At 36.1% G+C, this 23,085-nt stretch overlaps 1 protein-coding gene across 1 annotated transcript; it reads right to left on the reverse strand.

The window, feature by feature from the left end:
• Nucleotides 1-13,723: 13,723 nt before the first annotated feature.
• On the reverse strand, nucleotides 13,724-14,389 carry LOC148194022 (uncharacterized). The gene has a single exon (XM_088097092.1). The coding sequence runs from the start codon at nucleotides 14,387-14,389 to the stop codon at nucleotides 13,724-13,726; it is 666 nt and encodes a 221-aa protein (XP_087953218.1).
• Between the last annotated feature and the right edge of the window lie 8,696 nt (nucleotides 14,390-23,085).

Genomic DNA, 23,085 nt, shown 5'->3' on the forward strand with positions numbered 1-23,085 from the left:
TACAGATAAAATCTATTTCTATATATATAAAGAAAATATCAAATTACATCTATTGGAATTTTAATAAAATAATTATCAAGTAAATTTCATTTTAATATAGTTTAAAAGAATAGATTGTGTTAAGTTTTATCCGTATAAATAAGATACTAAATTATTTTATAACAAAAAGAATTGCATATATAATTATTTTATCCCGTGATTTGTTATTTAAGGGAAACCATGGACGGAGCAAGAGCACAGATACTTCTTGTGTGGTTTGAAGAATGTTGGAAAAGGGAATTGGAAAGAGATCTCAAAGAACTATGTGAGAACAAAGACTCCAACACAAGTTGCAAGTCATGCACAAAAGTACTTTCTCAGAATAAGTGCTTTTGAGACAAGAAAACGCAGAAGAAGCCTCTTTGACATTCCACTCGTTCGTTTTTACCCTAAATTTCTCTTCTTTTTCACACTGCATCTCTCTTTTTTCTGCACTTTTTTACTGTCTCTATGTTCATGGATATGGCAGGAAGAAGATGCAGCTTCAAAACTTCTTTCGCTCTCAAAAATTTAATTCCAAAACCACATTTTCGTATATATACCTTCTGACTTCATTTTGCTATACTTTTAACATACGTACACAAGAGGAATCACATCACAGGTTTACACTTTTTCTTTCATCTCTTTTTTTCTTAACATATTTCAACTTCTTAAATTTCGATTTCTTTAGTTTCTTTTAAAGTTTTATTGTATTTAATTTACATTCATTTTGCTTTTTTCTTTTCATCGCTATTGTTATACTATTTTTGTATGTTAACCCAATTAGGGTTTTAGGTAGGGATGGCAACGGGTCGGGCACGGGTAGTGTTTATCCGCAATCTGACCTGCCGAACAAAATCGTAACCCCTACCCGATCTGCTACCCATCGGGTATCCGTTTAAAAAACATCCGCAAGTATCTGCGGATACCCGCAAAAAATAAAATTTAAATAAAAATATACAAATATATGTATATACAAATATATGTATATATAATATAAATTAAATTAAATTAAAATTAAAATTTAATTTTAATTAAATTTAAACTAATAAAATATAATTTTATTTTATTTTTAATTAAATTTAATTAAAAAATATATAAATTATTTATTTTTTAATTTTTTGTCGGTAACGGGTACCCGCAGGACAGATAGTATACTATCCGTATCCAACCCATTTAGAAGCGGGTATTAAAATACCCGCTACCCGTTACCTGCGGATAATAAAGATCTTCCGATAGTTACTATCCGCCGCGGATTTTACCCGCGAGTAAAATTGTCATCCTAGTTTTAGGGTTCATTGTAATATCTAAGGTACAATAAAACAAAAGTTCATTCACAAGAAAAATGTTTTCTTAATATATATATATATATGTATAATCCTAGAAACTAAATATACCCTCTTAATTATTAGGAAAAGGTTGGTTAAATAGTTAGTAATAAACTAAATTTTATTTTGAAGCTTTCATACCAAACTAAAATTTTGAACATTTTTTACTAAAAAAAAGGCTTAACTATCAAAAGTAGTTCTAAATAATATCTAAAAACATTGTTTAATAATATTTTTGTTTAATAATTAAATATTGTAGTTAATGTCTTTTAAGAAATATTGTTTTCCCTAAATGAAAACTAACATTTATTTTTATATTTGCAGATACTATAGTTCCTCACACCACTGGAAGCTCGCCAGTGATCATTGTAATTAGCCAATAAATGCAAACTCTTTTTATAGTTTTCGATATTCTTTCAAGAGCGAGTAACTCTTTGTATATATATACTCACTCATTTTCAGTGTCCTATTTGTGTTTATTGCAGTATAATTTGTACTGCAAATTGATTTTATAGTCTTAGCTATAATAATGTCAAGAAATATTTCTTCTCACTAGTTTTAAACACTTGATTTTTCAAAAGCTTTTAGGTCCTTAACTAAAAATCAGCCACATGATCAAAATATTATTTTTTATTACTGAGAAACAAATTAATTATAGTATGAAATTACACTTACAATTTTTAATCCTCCTTCACAGACGTCAGAATTTTAATTACTAATTAATATATGCGAAAGTTTTATAAATATATAAAATATCATCCTAAGAAAACCACGACTACAATTATCGTCCATTACTCAAAATCACAATATTTGTGTGCTGATTTTGCAACTATCACAGTTTAATAACTTAGATTTAGGATATGTGCTTTACTTGAATAAAAAGAAGGTATATCTAACAATTTATTTGAGTTTAAAATAAAGTTTTAGGATATGTTTAACTTTATAATTTTATTATGATTTATTATGTCAATTATAATTAATATATATATATATAAATAATATAATAAGTGATATGTGGTACAGTGTAATTATATTAAAGAATTTCTATACTGATTATTATTAAAATTAATATAAAAAAGTAGGTAAATAACATTTTGGTAATTAATTAAAAGATTTTCTACTTCGTGTCCAGAATTGATATAAAATATTAGAGCGATAACAATTTTTAATAAATTAAAATATTTTTTATACAAGTTACACCTAAAACCGACATAGTAAGTCAGCTTTAAGCCTCAATCTCTATTTTTTATGCCCTATTCTTTGTTTAAATAAAACACTTGATTAAGACGTTATTTGTCTGACGGTTAGCTTTGAATGTTTGCTTCATTATACAACACAATTACTATTGTATTTTTCTGATTTTGTTTGTGGCTAATTTTACTTTGTGTAATTTACCTTTATAGTTTACCTAATTTCATTGTAATTGAGTTGTTTAAAAGGAATTATTGAGTTTAATTTTGTTTGATCTAAATTATGTGAATGAACAAAATTTATTTAATCTAATAAGATAAAATGCAAATATGTTTTTTATTTGTTTGTACTTATTTACTTATTTATCTGTGTTTGAGTTAAAGATTGGTGTTGGATGTTGACAATGAACATAGGAAAACTATTTTGGCCTCAAAAAGGATACGTGAACCTACCACCCTCACAGAAAGCTGAGGCAATCTCACTTTCACCTCTTATGTTTCTATATTTATCTATTGCTTCCTTGCATGAAACTGGGATCTGGGTTTTACTTTTTATAATAAAAAGGTCATTTTTATTACATATTTTTCTCTACCTAAGTGGATTTTCTCTATCGAGTTTAGAACCATCATAAAATAGTGCAAAGTTTTTATATAAATTTTAGAATCAATATAAACACTAGTACAAAATAGACTTAAAAAATATGTTATTTGAAACTTTTTAAATCTGTTTTACAAAAGACTTAGATTCGAGAATAGTAAATTTTAAATCTGTTATTAATCAACAGATTTAAATTTTAAATGTGTTGTTGATCATAAGACTTAAATTTTAAATCTTTTTATCCAACACACTTAGACCTTTATATATTTATAAATAAAAATGAACGAATTAAATTTATTATTTTTTTTAATTTTAATTTTTTAATCATGAAATCAAAATCTGAAATATAACAAAATTTTCATAATAAAATATATATTTCAAACTGTGCAATTCAAGTACATAATATTTGTAGTCTAAACAAATTTCTAGAAACTAAAAACTTTATATATCATCTACATCAATATCTATTCTGAAAGTGGCAAAAAAAACATTTTTTTTAACCGAAGACTTTCCTATATTAGTAAAGATGTTTAAAGAGTAAAATGTACTTACTTTTGTGATGAAGACTTATAAAAGATCGGATGTATGTTTCATATTCTTAATAGATGACTTAGTGTAGAGTTGCTAAAAAAAAGAATCTAAGGCTCTGTTCTACCCAAAGTGGAATTTTTTAACCAAAAAAGAATAAACATTTTTCTATGAATCAATTAAACCAAGGAGTAGTCCAAACATTTTTATTTTTGCAATACTTAATTAGTATTCATTATACTTTAAAACAGTAAATATAATTTACAAGTATAACAAAAGATAAAAGAGAATGAGCAAGAAGAAAATACATAAATTTACACCTTTTACTCTAAAAAGAGGTTACATCCAATTGCTTATACCATTTTCAAAATCCTCGTATCTTTAAATTTAGCTTCAAATTGTTTAATATTGGATAAGGTTTGCATTGTTGTAGTAATTTTTGTCTATTATTTTTAGACGATGCAGTTTGGTCAGTCAGTACTACCGATGTTAACCTAGTGTCATGTGTGAGTTTGTGGTTTTTTTTTGTTTTTTTTAAAAATTATTTTTTAATTAAAAAAAATTGTCACGTGAATGAGAATATTATCATGTGACGTAAATAGTGTGAAGTAACAATAATAGTATCACGTGTCACTTTTGAGAAAGTTGTCAAGTGAAAATTTTTAATTTAGTCTTTTTATTTGTATTTTGTTTTAATTCAGTCCTGATTTTTTTTAAAGTTGAAACAATTCCATCTCTCACCAAATTTAGATCAAATTTAACTTTTATGTAGTTGTATAATGATATTGAGCCAAGGTTCCCAGATTCTAAAATATGGAAGATGATGAAGTGGTTAGGATGAAAATGACGAAATGCAGTCACCTTAGATAAAATAGATTACATCATTTACTTATTGTTGACTTTGACACAATGTCATTAACGATTTAAATATCGTTTGTCAAAATGACTAAATTCAACATAAATTACGATATAAGAGACTACATTGATCATTCTAAAAAAAATGAGGATCATTTCGAACAAAGTTGACAAAAATTGGTACTAACAATGATATTAAAAGCCTTTAAAATATTATAAAATATACTTTTTTAAATATTTGTGGATATTAACGGACATTCGTGGATTTTAAAATACTTGTAGATATTTTTTAGACGAGTATCTGCACTAGTAGTGGATGAATTTTTTTTTTGCGGATCGGATAGCCGGTAGGCACTATCCATACCTAACCCGACTAGTTGCCATTACTAGTGAATTTTCATTGTCAAGTCAAACTATCTCTACTAGATGCCAGGATTCTCATTTAACACATGACAGTTTTTTAAAAAAAAACAAGAATTGAAAATAAATTAAAAAACAATAAAAATAAGAATGACACATGGTATTGAGTTAGTAGTGTATTAACCAAAAATATCAAATTACATCATATTTTCAAAAACAAAACCCAATTGAAACTACTTAAAATATAATAACCAAATTGAAATTTTAGTACAAAAGATCATCCAACACTTTATTCTTTAATTTTTGTCATACTTCATTTATAATTTTATCTCATTTACTATTATATTTCATTCATTGTATTATCATGTTAGATTTTACTTTCAAGTGCAAAAGGTTTAAGTTAGATATGTGATAAACATATTTTATAGCTCTTTAACTTAGTAATTGATATTGTTTATCATACGCTCAGTGCTTACACGTTCATTGTAACATCTCATAATCTCACACTTGATAATTCATAATTGATATATTGTAGCATTACATTTAAGGTAACATCCCATAATCTCACACTTGATAATTCATAGTTGATATGTATATATGTTTTAAACTCAGATTTCAACTACAAACTCATAAATATAACTCGAATTCTTCTAATTTATTCATCTATATCTTTCTTCATTGGCACTGAATCAGACGACATTCATTCATCTGCTCCCGTATAACGAATTATACGATCATCGCACAAACACAAACACAAACATGTAGGGTGAGCTAACATGCAACAAATCATTTATAAAACATGCATAATTACTTTGATACACTCAACAAACATCATATAATAATTTTGTCAGACACCCTCATACCATCATATAACAATCGCACCATAGATACTCATCCCATCATACCACAATTCCTAATAGACACTCATCCCACAATACCCAATAAACACTCATCCCATAATACTCAATAGACACTCATTCCACAATACCCAATAGACACTCATTCCACAATACCCAATAGACACTCATTCGGATGATACGTTGATGAGCGGTCACGGGAGGTTATGCACTTATGATGACTTCTACTTCTTCTTACAAATACACTTCCAAAATACTCCATATCATCCACAAGGTTAGTCCTCAACACTATGTCAAAAACCAGCACATAGACCAGGACCTCCTGCCCCTCTCACAACATTATTCATCCTTCTCTACTTGAGAATGGATGATTGTTAGAGTATCAGGATAACCTCCAACAACAGGACCCTCAACATCAACATATACACTAATACCATATCATTACGGAATCTCTCCACGAGACTCATGTCATGTTCATATTCATCAACTCATACCATGCTCAAATTCATAATTCCATATCCACTACAATAACATGAATTCATCAGAAATTTTCATTCCAACAAGATATATTGCACAATAATTTAACAGTACATAATCTGTTCAATAAGATTTAAGTTAAAAACTTGTCGAGTAGACTTCCAGGAAAGAGAGGTGTGTCACAATGGACAAGTTAAGTACGAAGTCTTTCCTTAGCCAAAGTGTTCATCAACTAGTTTTTAACAAATTTCTTATTTACAGATTCAAAACAACAACATATAATATTGACACAGAAATTCAATACAACAAACACCTATGTTTTTCATTAACAATATTTACACAGAATTTCAAGACATGAATAGTAATAAAACAATACTAAATCATAATATAAAAGCTTAGAAAGGTTAGCTTCCCTACCTTTATTCCAGACTTAATCTCTTGCTCAGAATTTGTTTCCCCGAAAACCCTCAAGAACTTATATTCTTCTTGCAACTAAAAATTTCTTCCTAACTCTTTCTTCTCTATTTCTCTAGATTTCTCACTTGATTCTTCCTCTCTTTGTGCAGAATAACCTTCCCTCTCATGGCTATTTATAGTCCAAAAATTTTATTATTTAACAATTTTTTAATATTATTTATTATTTTAATATTATTATATTAATGACATATTTGATCCCTCAATAAATGACTTCAAATGTTGAGTGCTTATCCATTATCACTATTTTTTTTTAATTTTTTTTTAACAAAGCCTTCTAAAATAGGTTCTCAAAACTTCGAACCCTTGTTTCTGAAATTACTATAATTTTATATCAAAAATTTTAATTTTTCTACCATAATTTTCTATTTTATTATATTTTCAATCCATTAAAATTATTATTACTAATAAAATGCTAAAATTTACTCTTGTAGATATTTTTCATGGGTCTTACATTCTCCCCCAACAACAAAAATTTTCGACCTCGAAAATTCTATACTTCAAGAAAATAGTTGAGGGTATAATTGCTTCATTTCTTCCTCTAGTTCCCATGTAGAGTCACCTGTTCTCTTATCCTAAATCACCCTGACTAAATTGATAGTTTTTCCTCTAAGTTCCTTTGTTTTAGTGTCTTCTATACAAATAGGTTGTACTTCCACTGAGAGATCCTCTCGGATTTGAATCTCCTCTATTTCTAAAATGTGAGAAGGATCAGGTACATACTTTCTTAGTTGGGAAACATGAAAAACTGAATGAAGATTGTCCAACTTAGGGGGTAACGCAATCTCGTAAGCGACTGGCCCAATTCGTCTCAAAATTTGGTATGGACCAATGAACTTAGGAGAAAGTTTCCTCGAGCGAAGGGCTCTTCCAACACCCGTGGTTGAAGTTACTCGCAGGAAAACATGATTCCCAACCGCAAACTCTAACGGTCTCCTCCTTTTATCTGCATATGATTTTTGTCTCCTTTCCCGTATCAATTTTACTTTATTGGTGGTTTGTTGTAGTAGCTCAGGTCCTATTAAAACGGATTCACCATCCTGATACCAACACAACGGAGTTTGACATTGTCTGCCATACAGAGCCTCATAAGGTGTCATACCTATGCTTGCTTGGAAACTATTGTTATAGGTAAATTCCACAAGAGGAAGTATTTCATCCCAATTACCAAGATGATATAATACACAAGTTCTCAATAGGTCTTCTAATGACTGGATAGTTCTTTCAGATTGTCCATCAGTTTGGGGATGATACGCGGAACTCATTCGTAATTTGCTGCCCATAGCTTCCTGTAGGGTTTTCCAGAATCTAGAAGTAAATATTGGGTCTCTATCTAACACAATGCTAGAAGGTACGCCGTGCAATCTCACTGTTTCTTTTATGTACAATTATGTCAACTTAGTCATTGACATTCTCAGATTTATTGCTAAGAAGTGAGCACTTTTTGTCAATCGATCAATGATGACCCAGACGACATCATTACCTCTCATTGTTCGTGGTAAATGGGTAACAAAATCCATAGCAATGTTATCCCATTTCCACTCTGGTATGTCTAACTGTTGTAACATTCCTCCAGGCCTTTGGTGGTCCACTTTTTCCTTTTGACAAGTTAAACAAGCCGCTACAAACTGCGTTACTTCCTTCTTCATTCCAGGCCACCAAAAGGACTCCTTAAGATCTTGATACATTTTAGTCATGCCGAGATGCATGCTAAAACGACTCTTGTGTCCTTCTTCAAGGATTAATCTTTTTATCTCTGCATTGTCTGGTACACACTCTACTTCTAAATTTTAATACACCATCAGGTCCTAACCTAAATTCTTTAGTTGGTTTTGTTTCGATTAATTCTGCTATCTTTTTCAGGTTAGAGTCCACCAATTGTTTCTCCTTGATTAAACTTAGAAAGTCACTAGATATAGTCAGACTACTACATCTAATGAAATATAATTCTTTGATCATCATATAGGAAACATGTATCGTCTTCCTACTCAAAGCATCAACTACTACATTCGCCTTTTCCGGATGATACAAAAGTTCAAAGTCATAATCCTTTAAAAATTCCATCCACCGCCTTTGCCTCATATTTAGCTCTTTCTGGTCAAATAAGTACTTCAAACTTTTGTGATTGCTGAATACTTGAAATTGGACACCATAAAGATAGTGTCGCCAAATCTTCAGAGAAAACACCACTGCTATCAATTTTAGATCATGAGTAGGATAATTCTTCTCATGAACCTTTAATTGTCTTGAAGCATAAGCCACTACCTTCTTTTCTTGCATGAGCACACAACCTAACCCCTGGTGTGAAGCATCACAATAAATCTCAAAAGACTTACTTGGATTTGGGATAATCAATATTGGTGCACTTGTCAACCTTTGCTTCAATTCCAGGAAGCTTTTCTCACATTTATTCGTCCAAACAAACGGTTGATCTTTGCGAGTTAGTTGTGTTAAAGGCGCCACTATTTTAGAAAAACCTTCTATAAATCTTCTATAGTATCTGGCTAAGCCCATAAAGCTCCGTATTTCCGTTATAGTCTTTGGTCTCTCCCACCATAGCACTGCTTCCACTTTGGTTGGATCCACCGCTATGCCTTGAGCTGATATAACATGTCCCAAGAATTGCACCTTCTGTATCCAGAACTCACACTTTGACAACTTTGCATATAGTTTCTTTTCTCTCAAGATCCCAAGCACAATTCTTAAATGCCCACCATGTTCTTCTCTACTTTTGGAATAAATGAGTATGTCATCTGTTACAATAATTATTAAGTCTACCTATGATTAGTATAACAGGGCCTAAAGTAGGTAGTTGTGTGTTGGGTTATCTATAATGATTGTTCCTAGCAGTCTAGTATAATCTCTTCATCTTCCATCTATCTATTGTATCAGATTTTTATCTATATAAATAATAGAACTGAGAAGGGTCTTCTAAGCCCTTTAGAACCTTTCTGTCTCTATTTTAAATCTCAAGTTGGTATCAGAGCAGGTTCATCCTGCTCTGGTTTCCGTCCTGGGTTGTCCACCAGCACAGTCACTGTTGTTTGCACCTGTCTGGTGTCGTTTGTCGTTGTCCGCGACCGTCTCGCCACTATTTATAGCTTTCAACTGCAGTTTGAATTTCTTCAATTTGGTTGTCCGCCATCTCGCATCTATCCACCGCTGTCCGTCGCCGGTCGCCGTCATTGTTCCATCCGGCGACCACTGAATCTGGTTCGCCTCTTCACGCGACAGCCAACCCCACCGGTGGGCTCGCCTGATTCTCCTCTACGCTCCGCCACGCGCAGCCTCGTTGTGCGCTGCAAACAGGCGCGTGCTGTCCACGTGTCGCCCTCTGCTCATCGGAAAGTCACCGCGTCACCTCCACAGTTGTCGCCCTCTGCTCCTCTGTCCGTTTTGACCCTAAAAATCTTACTTTGGTGTGTCCAGAAGCTCCCCTTTAAGAAAACCCTCTAGGGTTTTCAGGTTCTTCACGATTTTTTCGGCCCAGCGCAGCGTTAAGTTAAGTCGCGCTTGAGCGCCCCTGGTCAGGGGGGCTGGGCGTGAGCTCTCCAGATTAAAGCAGAGTGCAAAATTTCACAACTCACTCTAAGATTTTCTGATTTTGATGTTTGTTGGCTCTCAAAACAGCCCAGAACACATTGTTTTCACTAAACAAACTTGCTCAAATCCCCAATAAGTGAAATTCAATTCAAGAATGAAAACTTAGGTGCACAATTCCAAAGCGTTCAAAATTCTCCAAAACAAGCAATCACAACACTAGACATTACCCTAACACACTAGTATCCTCACATAAACTATAACACATACTAGCATGCTTCAAAAACCAAATTACTAACATAGTATAAAGCAAAATTAAGATGTTCAAAATCACACTCAAACAACAAAATAACACTAAGAAAAGGTTTGAAAGCTGGGTTGCCTCCCAGTAAGCGCTTGTTTAATGTCATTAGCTTGACAACATTGTGCTCAAGGGTCAAAGAGATGAATAATTGTGGTGAGACGTTGAATGTAACCACCCAAATAATGTTTTAATCGCTGTCCATTCACCATCCAGCTTCTCTTTGGATCATTTGAGGTAGGGTCTACTAATTCAATGGCTCCGTGAGGCTTTACCTCTTTGATGGTGAACGGTCCATACCACTTTGACTTCAACTTGCCTTGAAAGATTTTGAATCGAGAATTGAAGAGTAAAACTTGTTGACCAGGTTGAAATTCTCTATTTAGAAGCATCTTGTCATGGTACAGCTTGACCTTCTCTTTGTATTTCTTGGAGTTGTTATAAGCTGTTAGTCTTATCTCTTCCAACTCTTGCAGTTGCAGCTTCCTCTTCTCTGCAGACAAGGCAGGATTAAAATTTAGGAACTTTAAAGCCCAATAAGCTTTATGTTCCATCTCCACTTGCAGATGACAGGCTTTTCCATAAACTAGTTGGAATGGCGTCATTCCCACAGGTGTCTTCAATGCAGTTCTGTAGGCCCATAAGGAATCATCTAACTTTGTCGACCAGTCTTTCTTTGAAGAAGAGATTGTTTTGTCAAGAATCCTCTTAATTTCTCTGTTTGAAACCTCGGTTTGGCCATTGGTCTGAGGATGGTATGGGGATGCGACCTTGTGCCTCACTTCATAGTGGTTTAGAATCTTTTCTAGCTAAGAGTTGCAGAAATGAGATCCTCCATCACTGATAAGAATTCTAGGCACCCCAAACCTTGAGAAAATATTCCTTTTCAGAAATTTAATGACAGTTTTGGCGTCATTTTTCTAGCATGTTGCTGCTTCCACCCATTTACTCAAATAATCAACAGCCACCAAAATATACTCATTGTTGAAAGATGGAGGAAGGGGGCCAACAAAGTCTATGCCCCAGCAGTCAAAGACTTCAACCTCCAATATGGCTTGAAGTGGCATTTCATGCCTTCTTGAGATGCTCCCAGTCCTCTGACATTTATCACAGCTTTTGTCATGATTGTGCGCATCCTTAAACAAAGTGGGCCAATAGAATCCAGACTGAAGGACTTTTGCAGTTGTTCTTTCTCCATTGAAGTGTCCTCCATATGGTGAGTTATGACAATGCCAAAGGATTCCTGCTGCTTCTTCATTAGTTACAGAGTGCCTCAAAAGGTTGTCAGCCCCAATCTTGAATAAGAAAGGATCATCCCAGATAAATTGTTTTGCCTCATGAAAAAACTTCTTTTTCTGATACCAAGATAGGTTTTCTAGGATAACTCCTGCTGCCTTGAAATTAGCCATGTCAGCAAACCATGGCCTCTGTTGAATGTGCAAAAGAGCCTCGTCTGAAAAGGATTCCCAGATCTCTTCTTCTTTGCTTGTGACTTCATCGTTGATGAGCCGGGATAGATGGTCAGCAATTACATTCTCACTGCCTTTCTTGTCATGAATCTGCACATCAAATTCCTGTAGCAAGAGCACCCATATGATCAAGCGCGGTTTGGAATCAAGCTTGGTTAGCAAGTACTTGATGGCAGCATGGTCAGTATATATAATCACCTTAGACCTAATGAGATAGGGCCTAAATTTCTCCAAAGCATACAATATAGCAAGAAACTCCTTTTCTGTAGTGGCATAATTTAGTTGGGCTCCATTCAAGACTTTGCTTGCATAGTAGATTGTGTGAAACACTTTCTCTCTTCTCTGCCCAAGGACTGCACCTATGGCATAGTCACTTGCGTCACACATTAGTTCGAAGTCTTTATTCCAATTAGGGGCTATAATCACTAGAGCAGAAATTAGCTTGGTTTTCAGAATATCAAATGCCTTCAAACATTCGTCATTCATTTCAAACGGTGTATCCTTTACAAGGAGGTTGCTTAAAGGCTTAGCAATCTTGGAAAAGTCCTAAATGAATCTTTTGTAAAAACCAGCATGACCAAGAAAACTTCGAATTCCCTTTACATTGGTCGGCGGTGGAAGCTTTTCAATAACCTCAACTTTAGCTTTGTCCACTTCAATTCCCTTAGATGAAATTTTATGTCCTAAGACAATACCTTCCGTCACCATGAAGTGACATTTCTTCCAATTAAGGATAAGGTTGGTTTGGATGCATCTCTTCAACACTGTTTCCAAATTTGCCAGACATAGATCAAATGAGCTCCCAAACACTGAGAAGTCGTCCATGAAGACTTCCATACATTTCTCGACAAGGTCAGAGAATATGGCTTGCATACATCTTTGAAGAGTGGTTGGGGCGTTGCAAAGCCCAAAAGGCATCTTTCTATAGGCAAATATACCGAAGGGGCATGTGAATGCGGTCTTCTCTTGATCTTTTGGATCTACAGCTATTTGATTATAACCAGAGTAACCGTCCAAGAAGCAGTAGAAGGCTTTCCTTGCCAATATCTCTAGCATTTGATCCATGAAGGGGAGAGGGAAATGATCTTTTCTAGTGGCCTTATTTAGCTTCCGGTAGTCAATGCACATTCTCCAACCGGTGACAGTTCGTGTAGGGATAAACTCATTCTTCTCATTACATATCACTGTCATGCCACCCTTCTTGGGCACCACTTGCACAGGACTCACCCAAGTGCTATCAGAGATAGGATAAATGATCCCTGCCTCAAGAAGCTTGAGAACCTCTTTTCTCACCTCCTCTTTCATGACGTGATTGAGTCTTCTTTGAGGTTGGGCTTCTGGTTTAAAGTCTTCCTCCATGAATATTCGGTGCATGCAATAAGTGGGACTTATCCCCTTTAGATCAAAAATAGACCATCATACAGCTCTTTTGTTACTTCTTAAAACTGCCATTAAGTTCTTGTCTTCAAAAGAGGATAAGGAGCTGCTGATAATCACAGGTTTGTTGCCGCCTTCTTCTAGAAAAACATACTTTAAATGAGAGGGTAACATCTTCAGTTCCAATTTCTTCTCTTCTATAATGGCATCAGTCTTCATATCTTCAATCTTCACCTCATGAGATGGAATCTCCTTCAGCACATCCAAATCTGTTAAACGTTCTTCAATCATTCTCTCTTCTTCTTCATTGAGAGACTCACGTGCATCAATGAGGGTCTTTATAAGAGGGAATTATACATGTATTTCCTTTTCCACATTCATGGAAGCTTCATCCAGCACATCAACTTGAAAGCAAGCTCCCTCATCAGTGAGATGGGACATGGCTTCAAAAACATTAAAATTTGCCTCTTCATCTTGTACCCTCACCTTGAGCTTACCATCATCAACATCAATAAGCACTCTAGCTGTCTTCATAAACGGCCTTCCAAGAATAAGGGGTACATCCACATCCGCTTCCATTTCCATGATAACAAAATCCACCGGGAAAACAAATTTATCCACTCTAACTAAAACATCCTTCACCACACCAAGTGGATAATTGATGGATCTGTCAACCAATTGTAGAGTCATTTGAGTGGGTTTGAGTTCTAGCTCTCCTATATTTTTAAATAAAGAAAGAGGCATTAAATTGATGCTAGCGCCCAAGTCAATCAAAGCTTTACCAATAGCTAGCTTCCCTATAGTGCAGGAAATGGTGAAGCTACCCGGATCCTTGAATTTAGGGGGGAGGATCTTCTTAATAATGGCACTGCAGTTGCCTTGTACTTCAATGGTCTCTTCCTCAATGTATTTCCTCTTTTTAGTGAGGAGTTCCTTCATGAATTTTGCATAGGCCGACATTTGTTGTAGTGCTTCTGAGAAGGGTATTTTTATCTCCAATTGCTTGAAGATATCCATGAACCGCCCATATTGCTTCTCCTTCTCCTTTCTTGAGTATATTTGTGGATAGGGAAGAGGCTTCTCAACTTCTTTTTCTTTTCTTTTTCTTCTCTCATCCTCCTCATCTTTCTTTTTCTCTTCTCCGACACTATCTTTTTTTTTTCCTCATTCTTTTTTTTTTCTCATTCTCAATTTTTTTCTCATTTTCATTTTCACTTTCAACATCCTCTTCTAAGTTCTTTTTTCTCTCCACTCACCAACAACTTACCACTTCTTGTGGTGATCACCTTACATTCTTCCTTTGGGTTAGCCTCCGTGTTGGCTCCAAAACTCTTTTCGGACTTTTCTTCTAGTTTCTTTGCCAGTTGTCCAACTTGAATTTCTAAATTTCTGATGGAGGATTCGGTGCTTTTGTGGTTGGAGATGGACACTTGCATGAATTGTTGGAGAGTGTCCTCCAAATTAGATGTCCTGTCTGATAGAGAGGGGTGTGGTTGGTATTGTTGTTGTGGTGATCTGATTGAGGGTCCAGCTTGTCCTTGTCCCATGCTTGGGTGTGGTCTCCAACCTTGGTTATAATGACTTTGCCTGTTCTGATTGCTCATATAATTCACATCTTCATGGGTATTGACCTGCATAGCACACTGACCATTTGCATGTTCTCCACCACACAACTCACAACCTCGATGTTGGGCATGTGACACATTCTGGAGCACTTTTGGCAACTGTGAGAGTTGTTTCATGAGAGCTTCAAGCTGTTGAGTCATTATCTTGTTTTGAGCTAACAAGGCGTCCTAAGATTGCAATTGAAAAACACCTTTTTGTTGAGCCCTTTCATTCTGCAATTTACTGCCATTTGCAGCCATGTTTTCTATTAGCTCATGGGCTTCTTCTGGTGTCTTCCATCGGATATTTCCTCCAGCCGAGGCATCCAGCATCAATTTGGTCTGGGATCTCAATCCTCCCAAAAACATATTTAGAACTGTAGGTTCATTAAACCCGTGAGTGGGTGTCTTTGTCAATAGTCCTTTGAATCTATCCCAGACTTTACTCAAAGTCTCATTGACATCCTGCTGAAAAGATGAGATCTCCTGTTTCCCTTTGTTTACTTTGGACTGAGGGAAGAATTTGTTGAGGAATTTGGTCACCACATCCTCCCAAGCAGTGAAACTATTTTTCAGGGAAAGAATTCAACCACATATTAGCATTACCTCCCAAGGAGAATGGGAACAGGCTGAGCCTTATAGCCTTATATGCATCCTCCCATCCAGGCGGCTTCATGACTCTAGAAGAGTACACTGCTAGAGTAGCTTGGCCTAGGGACCAGACCCACTACAGTGGAGGTGAAGGCACATCTTTCGGAAATCAGGCAATGGAGGAAGATCAATCCGATGATGAAGAAGAAGAGGAGGAAGCTGAGGATGAGGAAACAGACGATAGTGATTCTTGAGGAATCAGGCAATGGAAGAAGATCAATCCGATGATGAAGAAGAAGAGGAGGAAGCTGAGGATGAGGAAACGGACGATACTGATTCTTGAGGAATCAGGCAATGGAGGAAGATCAATCCGATGATGAAGAAGAAGAGGAGGAAGCTGAGGATGAGGAAACGGACGATAGTGATTCTTGAGGAATCAGGCAATGGAGGAAGATCAATCCGATGATGAAGAAGAAGAGGAGGAAGCTGAGGATGAGGAAACAGACGATAGTGATTCTTGACGAGGACATTACAAATTGGGGAACTATAGTTTCTACTTTTTCTTTTATGCTTTAATTTCAGTTTTTAATTTCTAGTTAACTCTGTTTAAATTTTGAATTTTGCTGAATAAATAAGTTGATGAAAATGTTTTGACATCGATTGTATGTGATTAGAAGTCTTTTGTGTTTGCTCTTTCTTCGTGAGATATTGAGAAAATAAGATTGAGATGTGAAGTTAGTGTGGTTGCATGGCATTGTGTTCGAAAACAAATATGGAACTTTGAGTAACCTAATGAGATGTTGTGCCCCAGAATTCTTGTTGAATGAGATCACTTTAGAAGCACAGTTGAGTTTTGCCTGATTTTCTCTATTTGAATCATTTGCTTGCATACTACACTGATCAAGGTTGTATTGTTCTCCCATCTTGTCTTGAGTTTTTGAACCCAATGCCTATTGTAATCATATGAAGCCCATCCATGAACCTTAAAATCAATGTGAAAAATCTGTAACCCCTCTACCTTGAGTTAAGTTGAGCATTCAAATTTGGTACAAGAAAATGGTTCAAGTTTGGGGTGATTGAGGGAAGAGAAAAATGACAAGAAGAGTGAAAAGAAAAATGAAAAGAAAAAGGAACAAGAACAAGAATCAAAATATGACAAAGTGAAAAAGAATTGAGATTTGGGTACAATCGATTCAAGTATAAGAGACGACCTCGTTATCTTGTGCTGAAGAGAATGCTCTCTTAATTAAAGGTACTTTTTATTTAGAAAAACCAAAACTCTGTCTTAACCCAGCCAAAATACAAGCCTTGAAAGTCCTTGTAATGCAAATGTATAGATAAATATGTTCATTGTAGGAGAAATGAAAGGCAAAGTTGAATTGTGTGATTTTGTGATGATTGAGTGAGATACGCACATCCTTATACACCTTTGAAAGTGAGAGAAACAGTTTCTTTGCAGAGGAAAGGTTCCATGTAAGTAAAGAGAATACTTTTTCCATGTTTGTTGGTCCCTCATAGAACATAGCAGATGTTATGTAATTCTGTGAGTACCATGATTGATGGCTTTACTTCTCATGTAAAAAAAAATCATGCTCTCAAAAATCAAGTCTTATATGATGAGCAAACATGATTGAATTATACTCTTCTTGGGTGTTGAATCATTAGATTTGAGTTATTTGTTCGAGCCATTTCATTTTTTCTGCTTGAGGACAAGCAAGGTTTTAAGTTTGGGGTTGTGATAACAGTAATTCTTACCATTATCTTTGAACCAATTTTCGTACCAAATCGACCCTTTTGAAGCTTGAAACATGTTTAATCCTCTCTTTTTATCTAAGTTTGAGAAGAAGTTTAGCTTAAGCTTTACATACAAGTTTTCAGCATTAATTCCTCAAATTTGTAGGAAATTTGCGTGCGTTGGAGAAGTATTGTAACTACCAAGAGTGGGAGCCAAGGAAAATGTACAAAAGCAGGAGTCTAAAGGAGCAGGGAAGGTACCCCGCGCCCGGGCGCCACATACAGGGCGTGGAGCGCCACTTTCTACGAGAGGCTCATGCCCGGGCGCAACAGAGAGGGCGCCGGGCGCAACTTTATGCGAGAGTTTCGCGCCTAGGCGCCCCTGAGGAAGGGGGGGCTAGACCTATTTAAGGCATTCGTGAACTGAGGGTGGATCTTCTTGGCGGCTGAAGCTAGAAAGACCATTCTTGGACCTCTGGGAGCTGGTTTTGGGCAGTGGGAACTCTCCATTCTTCTTCCTTGGGTCTCCATCTCTTCCATTTTTCTCCATTGTAAGCTCAAGCTCTCCATGACTACGGAGAGCTAAATTCAATTTGTTGGGGAATGATGTAACTATGAAACTTTCATGTAAATGCACTTGTGTTCATTGAATTTAAGCTTCTTTCACTTATTGTGAGTGTTTATTTCCTTCTCTTAAAGCTTGTTGTGGATTGATCAACCATAGCATGAATCTTAGGTTTGCTTGATATTGGGAAGTATTATGTGAATCTTGAACTGGAATAAACACCAAAAGGAAATTGTTTCTAGGGATAGAGCTTGACCCTTTTGTTGTCTTAAACCCCTATTCTTAATGCAGATGAACTTTCTAGGTTACCAAGGGATTGGAACTGAACGAGTGAGTTTAGGCTCTTTCTACCAAGGGATTGGGTTTGAGTATTGTCGGCAGGTTAACATGAGCAATTAATTGTAGAAGTAGTAATGTGCATTTGCATGAGAGTGTAGTAATTACAGTCATTCTCCAACATCTCTAATCCATATTATATCATCTTTCATTAATCCACTTTCAATTGTTTTGTCCCCAAGAAGTTCAAATTATCACGTATATATGAAGTTAAATTTTGTTGTACTAAAACCATATCAAAAAGGAATATTCTTTAGTCTAAATTAGTTAAATAAGTATACAATTGTAGAGTATTATACGAGTTCCTTAGGATACGACATCCGGTCTTACCGGTTTATTACTTAGAACGATTTGGTGCACTTGCCAAAGAAATTCTTCAACAAGTTTTACCCATTTTCACATCCTTTTTTAATGAAATCAAGAACCAATTTGGTCACGTAATTAAAGTCTTAAGAAGTGATAATGCTAAAGAGTATTTCTCATCAACTTTTTCTTCACTTCTTAGCTCCCATGGTATTTTGCATCAGTCCACTTATCCTCATACACCCCAGCAAAATGGTATAGCCGAAAGAAAAAATAGACACTTGGTTGAAACGGCTCGTACCCTTTTGCTTGGTGCTCATATTTCTGTTCATCACTAGGGGGATGTCATCTTAACTGCATGTTTTCTTATTAATAGGATGGCCTCCTCCTCTCACAATAATAAAGTCCCTTTCTCCATTCTCTTTCCCAATGATCCTCTATTTCACACCTCTCCTCGAGTCTTTGGTTGTGTTTGTTTTGTTCACGACATGTCTCTGGGGCTCGACAAGCTCTCTGCTCGTGCGATCAAATGTGTCTTTTTGGGCTATTCTCGGCTTCAAAAAGGGTATCGGTGTTACTCTCTTGAAACCAAAAAGTACTACATGTCTACCAATGTTACCTTCTTTGAACATACACCTTTCTTCTCTCCCTCTGTTCAAGATGTTCATATCCTCCACCAAATCCTTCCTCTTCCAGTGGTTGAGTCTAATATCTCCAATGCCTCAGTCAATCCAAGTCATGCCCAAGGTCCTCCCAAACCTTCCTCTCCACATACTAATATCCTTTGACATAGTACCCCGGTGAGTAATCCTCTTCCAAAAAATGGTGGATCTCCTCCTTCAGATTCTTCTCCGTCACCATCTCCTGTCACGCCTCATGGATCCCATTTATAATTTTCTTAGTTATCACAAAGTGTCGCCCTCCTTTTTTTCCCTTTTATCCTCAGTATCTCCTGTGGTTATTCCTAAAAATGTGAAAGAAGCACTTGATCATCCTGGATGGCGACAAGCCATGATTGAAGAAATGCAGGTTCTTGACCACAGTCATACTTGGGAGCTTGTGCCACTTCCCCCGGGCAAAAAGACTGTTGGTTGTCGATGGGTATATGCAATTAAAGTCAGCCCTAATGGTGACATTGATAGGCTCAAAGCCCAGCTGGTTTCAAAAGGGTACGCTCAGGTTTATGGTCTTGATTATTGTGACACCTTTTCTCTCGTGGCCAATGGCAGCCATTCGTCATTGGCCACTTCATCAGTTGGATATCAAAAATGCCTTTCTCCATGGTGATCTTGAGGAAGAAGTTTATATGGAGCAACCTTTAGGGTTTGTTGCTCAGGGGGAGTCTGGTATGGTTTGTAAATTGAACCGATCTCTATATGGGCTCAAGCAATCACCACGTGCTTGGTTTGGAAAGTTTAGCTCCATTGTTCAAAAATTTGGGCTAAAACGCCGTGAAACAGATCATTCAGTCTTTTATTATCATTTGTCTCCCGGGAAATGTGTTTACTTATAGTATATGTTGATGATATAGTTATTACAGGAAATGATATTGTTGGAATATCTCAATTGTAGGAGTACTTGTGTAGACATTTCCAAACCAAGGATCTTGGGAGCCTCAAATACTTCCTACGCATTGAAGTAGCTTAGTCAAAAGATGGAGTTGTAATCTCCCAAAGGAAGTATGCTCTGGATATTTTGCAAGAAACAGGCATGATTGATTGCAGACCGGTTGATAGCCCTATGGATCCAAATCAAAAATTAACAACAGAAGAAGGTGAATTATTCTCCGACCCGGAGAGATATAGGAGGCTAGTTGGAAAACTAATCCATCTCACTATTACGAGGTCAGATCTATCTTTTGCAGTTGGAGTGGTTAGTCAGTTTATGCAAGCTCCATGTGTTGGCCATTGGAATGCTATCATTCGCATTCTAAGCTATGTGAAAAAAGCTCCCGGGCAAGGGCTGTTATATGAAGAAAAAGAAAGTCGTCAGGTATCAGGATATTGTGATGCTGATTGGGCAGGTTCTCCTATTGATAGACGATCTAGTATTGGATATTGTGTTTTCCTTGGAGGAAACATTATCTCATGGAAAAGTAAGAAACAAAATGTAGTGGCTCGATCAACAGTTGAAGCTGAATATAGGGCAATGGCTTCATTAACATGCGAACTTATATGGGTGAAGCAGTTCCTTCAAGAGCTTAACTTCTGTGACATCCAAAGTATGAAGATGTATTGTGATAACCAAGATGCTCTTCACATTGCATCAAATACAGTGTTTCACGAGAGAACCAAACATATAGAAATTGATTGTCATTTTGTTCGGGAAAAATTATTGTCAAAAGAAATATGTACTGAGTTTGTTGGATCAAATGACCAACTCGCAGATGTGTTGACTAAGTCATTAAGGGGACCTCGAATTGAATTTATTTGTTCCAAGCTTGGTACATACAATCTGTATGCTCCAGCTTGAGGGGGAGTGTTAGAATAATTATTAAGTCTACCTATGATTAGTATAACAGGGCCTAAAGTAGGTAGTTGTGTGTTGGATTATCTATAATGATTGTTCCTAGCAGTCTAGTGCAATCTCTTCATCTTCCATCTATCTATTGTATCGGATTTTTATCTATATAAATAATAGAACTGAGAAGGGTCTTCTAAGCCCTTTAGAACCTTTTTTTCTTTGTTTTAAATCTCAAGTTCATCTATAAAGACTACGACAAACTTATATAAGAAGGGGCGAAAGATTCTGTTCATGTAATCCATGAACAAAGCTGGAGCATTAGTTACCCCGAATGACATAACTACATACTCGTAATGCCCGTATCTCGATCTAAAAGCAGTCTTCTGTACATCTTCAGCTTTAACCAAAATTTGATGATATCCAGACCTTAGATCTATCTTTGAAAATACTTGAGCTCCATTCAACTGATCCATCAAATCGTCAATCATAGGCAAAGGGTACTTGATAGTTAGCTTGTTCAACTGCCTGTAGTCGACACACAATCTAGAACTACCATCTTTCTTCTTCACTAGCAGTACCGGTGCCCCCCATGGTGATACGATTGGTCGGATGAATTGTTTTTCTAACAGCTCTTCAATTTGCTTCTTTAGCTCTGCCAACTCTGCTGGGGCCATTCGATATGGAGCTATCGATACTGGTCCAGCTCCAGGTATTAAATCGATGGAGAATTCCACTTCTCGTTGAGGTGGCAATGCTGGTACTTCTTCTGGGAACACATCACTAAACTCATTAACTATGGGAATATCAAGAGTTTGTTCATTTTTCTCAACTTCCACATGAGTCAAGATAATGAAACACGAAGACCCTTCTTTTACTTCTTTTAACACTTGTTGTAATGACAACAACTCTGATTCTTCAGGATCAGGGAAAATCAACTCCTTCTTGTTACAGTCTATAAGGATATGATTGGCAGATAATCAATCCATTCCTAAGATTACATCTAAACCTTGTAGAGATAAAGATATAAGATGTACTTTGAACCTACGTCCTTCTACAACTATTGGACATTGAGGACACATCCTCGATGTTTTTATCAATTTAGAGGCCGGTGTAGATACTATAAGATCATACTGCAGCTCTTTCACGGGTAGGTTCAACTCTTGAATAAGAGTTTCAAACAAAAAGGAGTGTGTCGCTCCAGAATCAAACAACACATTCAAGTCTCTACCAGCTATAATACAACATCCAATGATGAGGTTACCTGATTTGGAAGCTTCTGCTCCCGTTAAAGCATAGACTCTTCCAGTCGCTTGTGGCCTATTGTCAGTCCTTCCCTACTGAGGCGGTTGTTGAGGTTGAGTTGTTTCTCTTCTGTTAGAGGGACAATCTCTAGCAAAATGTCCTTCTGCTCCGCAAAGAAAACATTTGTTCCGCATAGTAACTTGTGGACAAACGCTCTTCAGATGAGGTCCTCCGCAAACGTAACATCGGATTATTTTCTGTTGGGGTTGTTGCTGATGAGAATTCCTCTGAGGTTGCGATCTTTCATAAGGTCGGATCCTTACATTCTGTCCAAGTCGTGACCCAGATGGTCCTCCCACCCTTTATGACTTCTACTGAACTTCAATCTCACTCGTTAACCTTTCCGCAACTTTGGCATGTTCCACTAAAGCAGAAAACTCTTTAATAGCTAAAGGGTTCACGACTAATTGTATGTCTGCTCTCAATCAATTTTTAAATTTCCTACACCTCCATTCTTCATTTGCTGGTTGGGTGTAGAAACGTCTCAAATGTTTGAACTTGTCTGCATACTCAGCTACCGACTTGTTACCTTGCACGAGCTGCAAGAACTCCACCTCTTTTGCATATCTTACACTGTCCGAAAAGTACTCAGCATAAAACTTATTCTTAAAAACTTCCCAGGTAATAATCTCACCACCTTCCTTTAATACTAGCTTCATGTTGTCCTACCAGTGTACTACTTCTCCACACACCTGATACTCGGAGTATGCCAACCTAGTTTCTTATGAACAATTTTTCGCATCAAAAATCTTTTCCATATTTCTTATCCATAGATCAGGCTCGTCCGGACTTGTCCTCCCACTAAAAGTAGGTGG

Source organism: Vigna umbellata, chromosome 8, assembly GCF_029865625.1.
Source record: "Vigna umbellata cultivar VRB3 chromosome 8, Vumbellata_1.0, whole genome shotgun sequence".
Classification (NCBI taxonomy): Eukaryota; Viridiplantae; Streptophyta; class Magnoliopsida; order Fabales; family Fabaceae; genus Vigna; species Vigna umbellata.

What these genes read in the sequence shown, in the direction of transcription:
- LOC148194022 (XM_088097092.1), bottom strand. Translation starts at nt 14,389, where the DNA reads ATGGATATCTTCAAGCAATTGGAGATAAAAATACCCTTCTCAGAAGCA.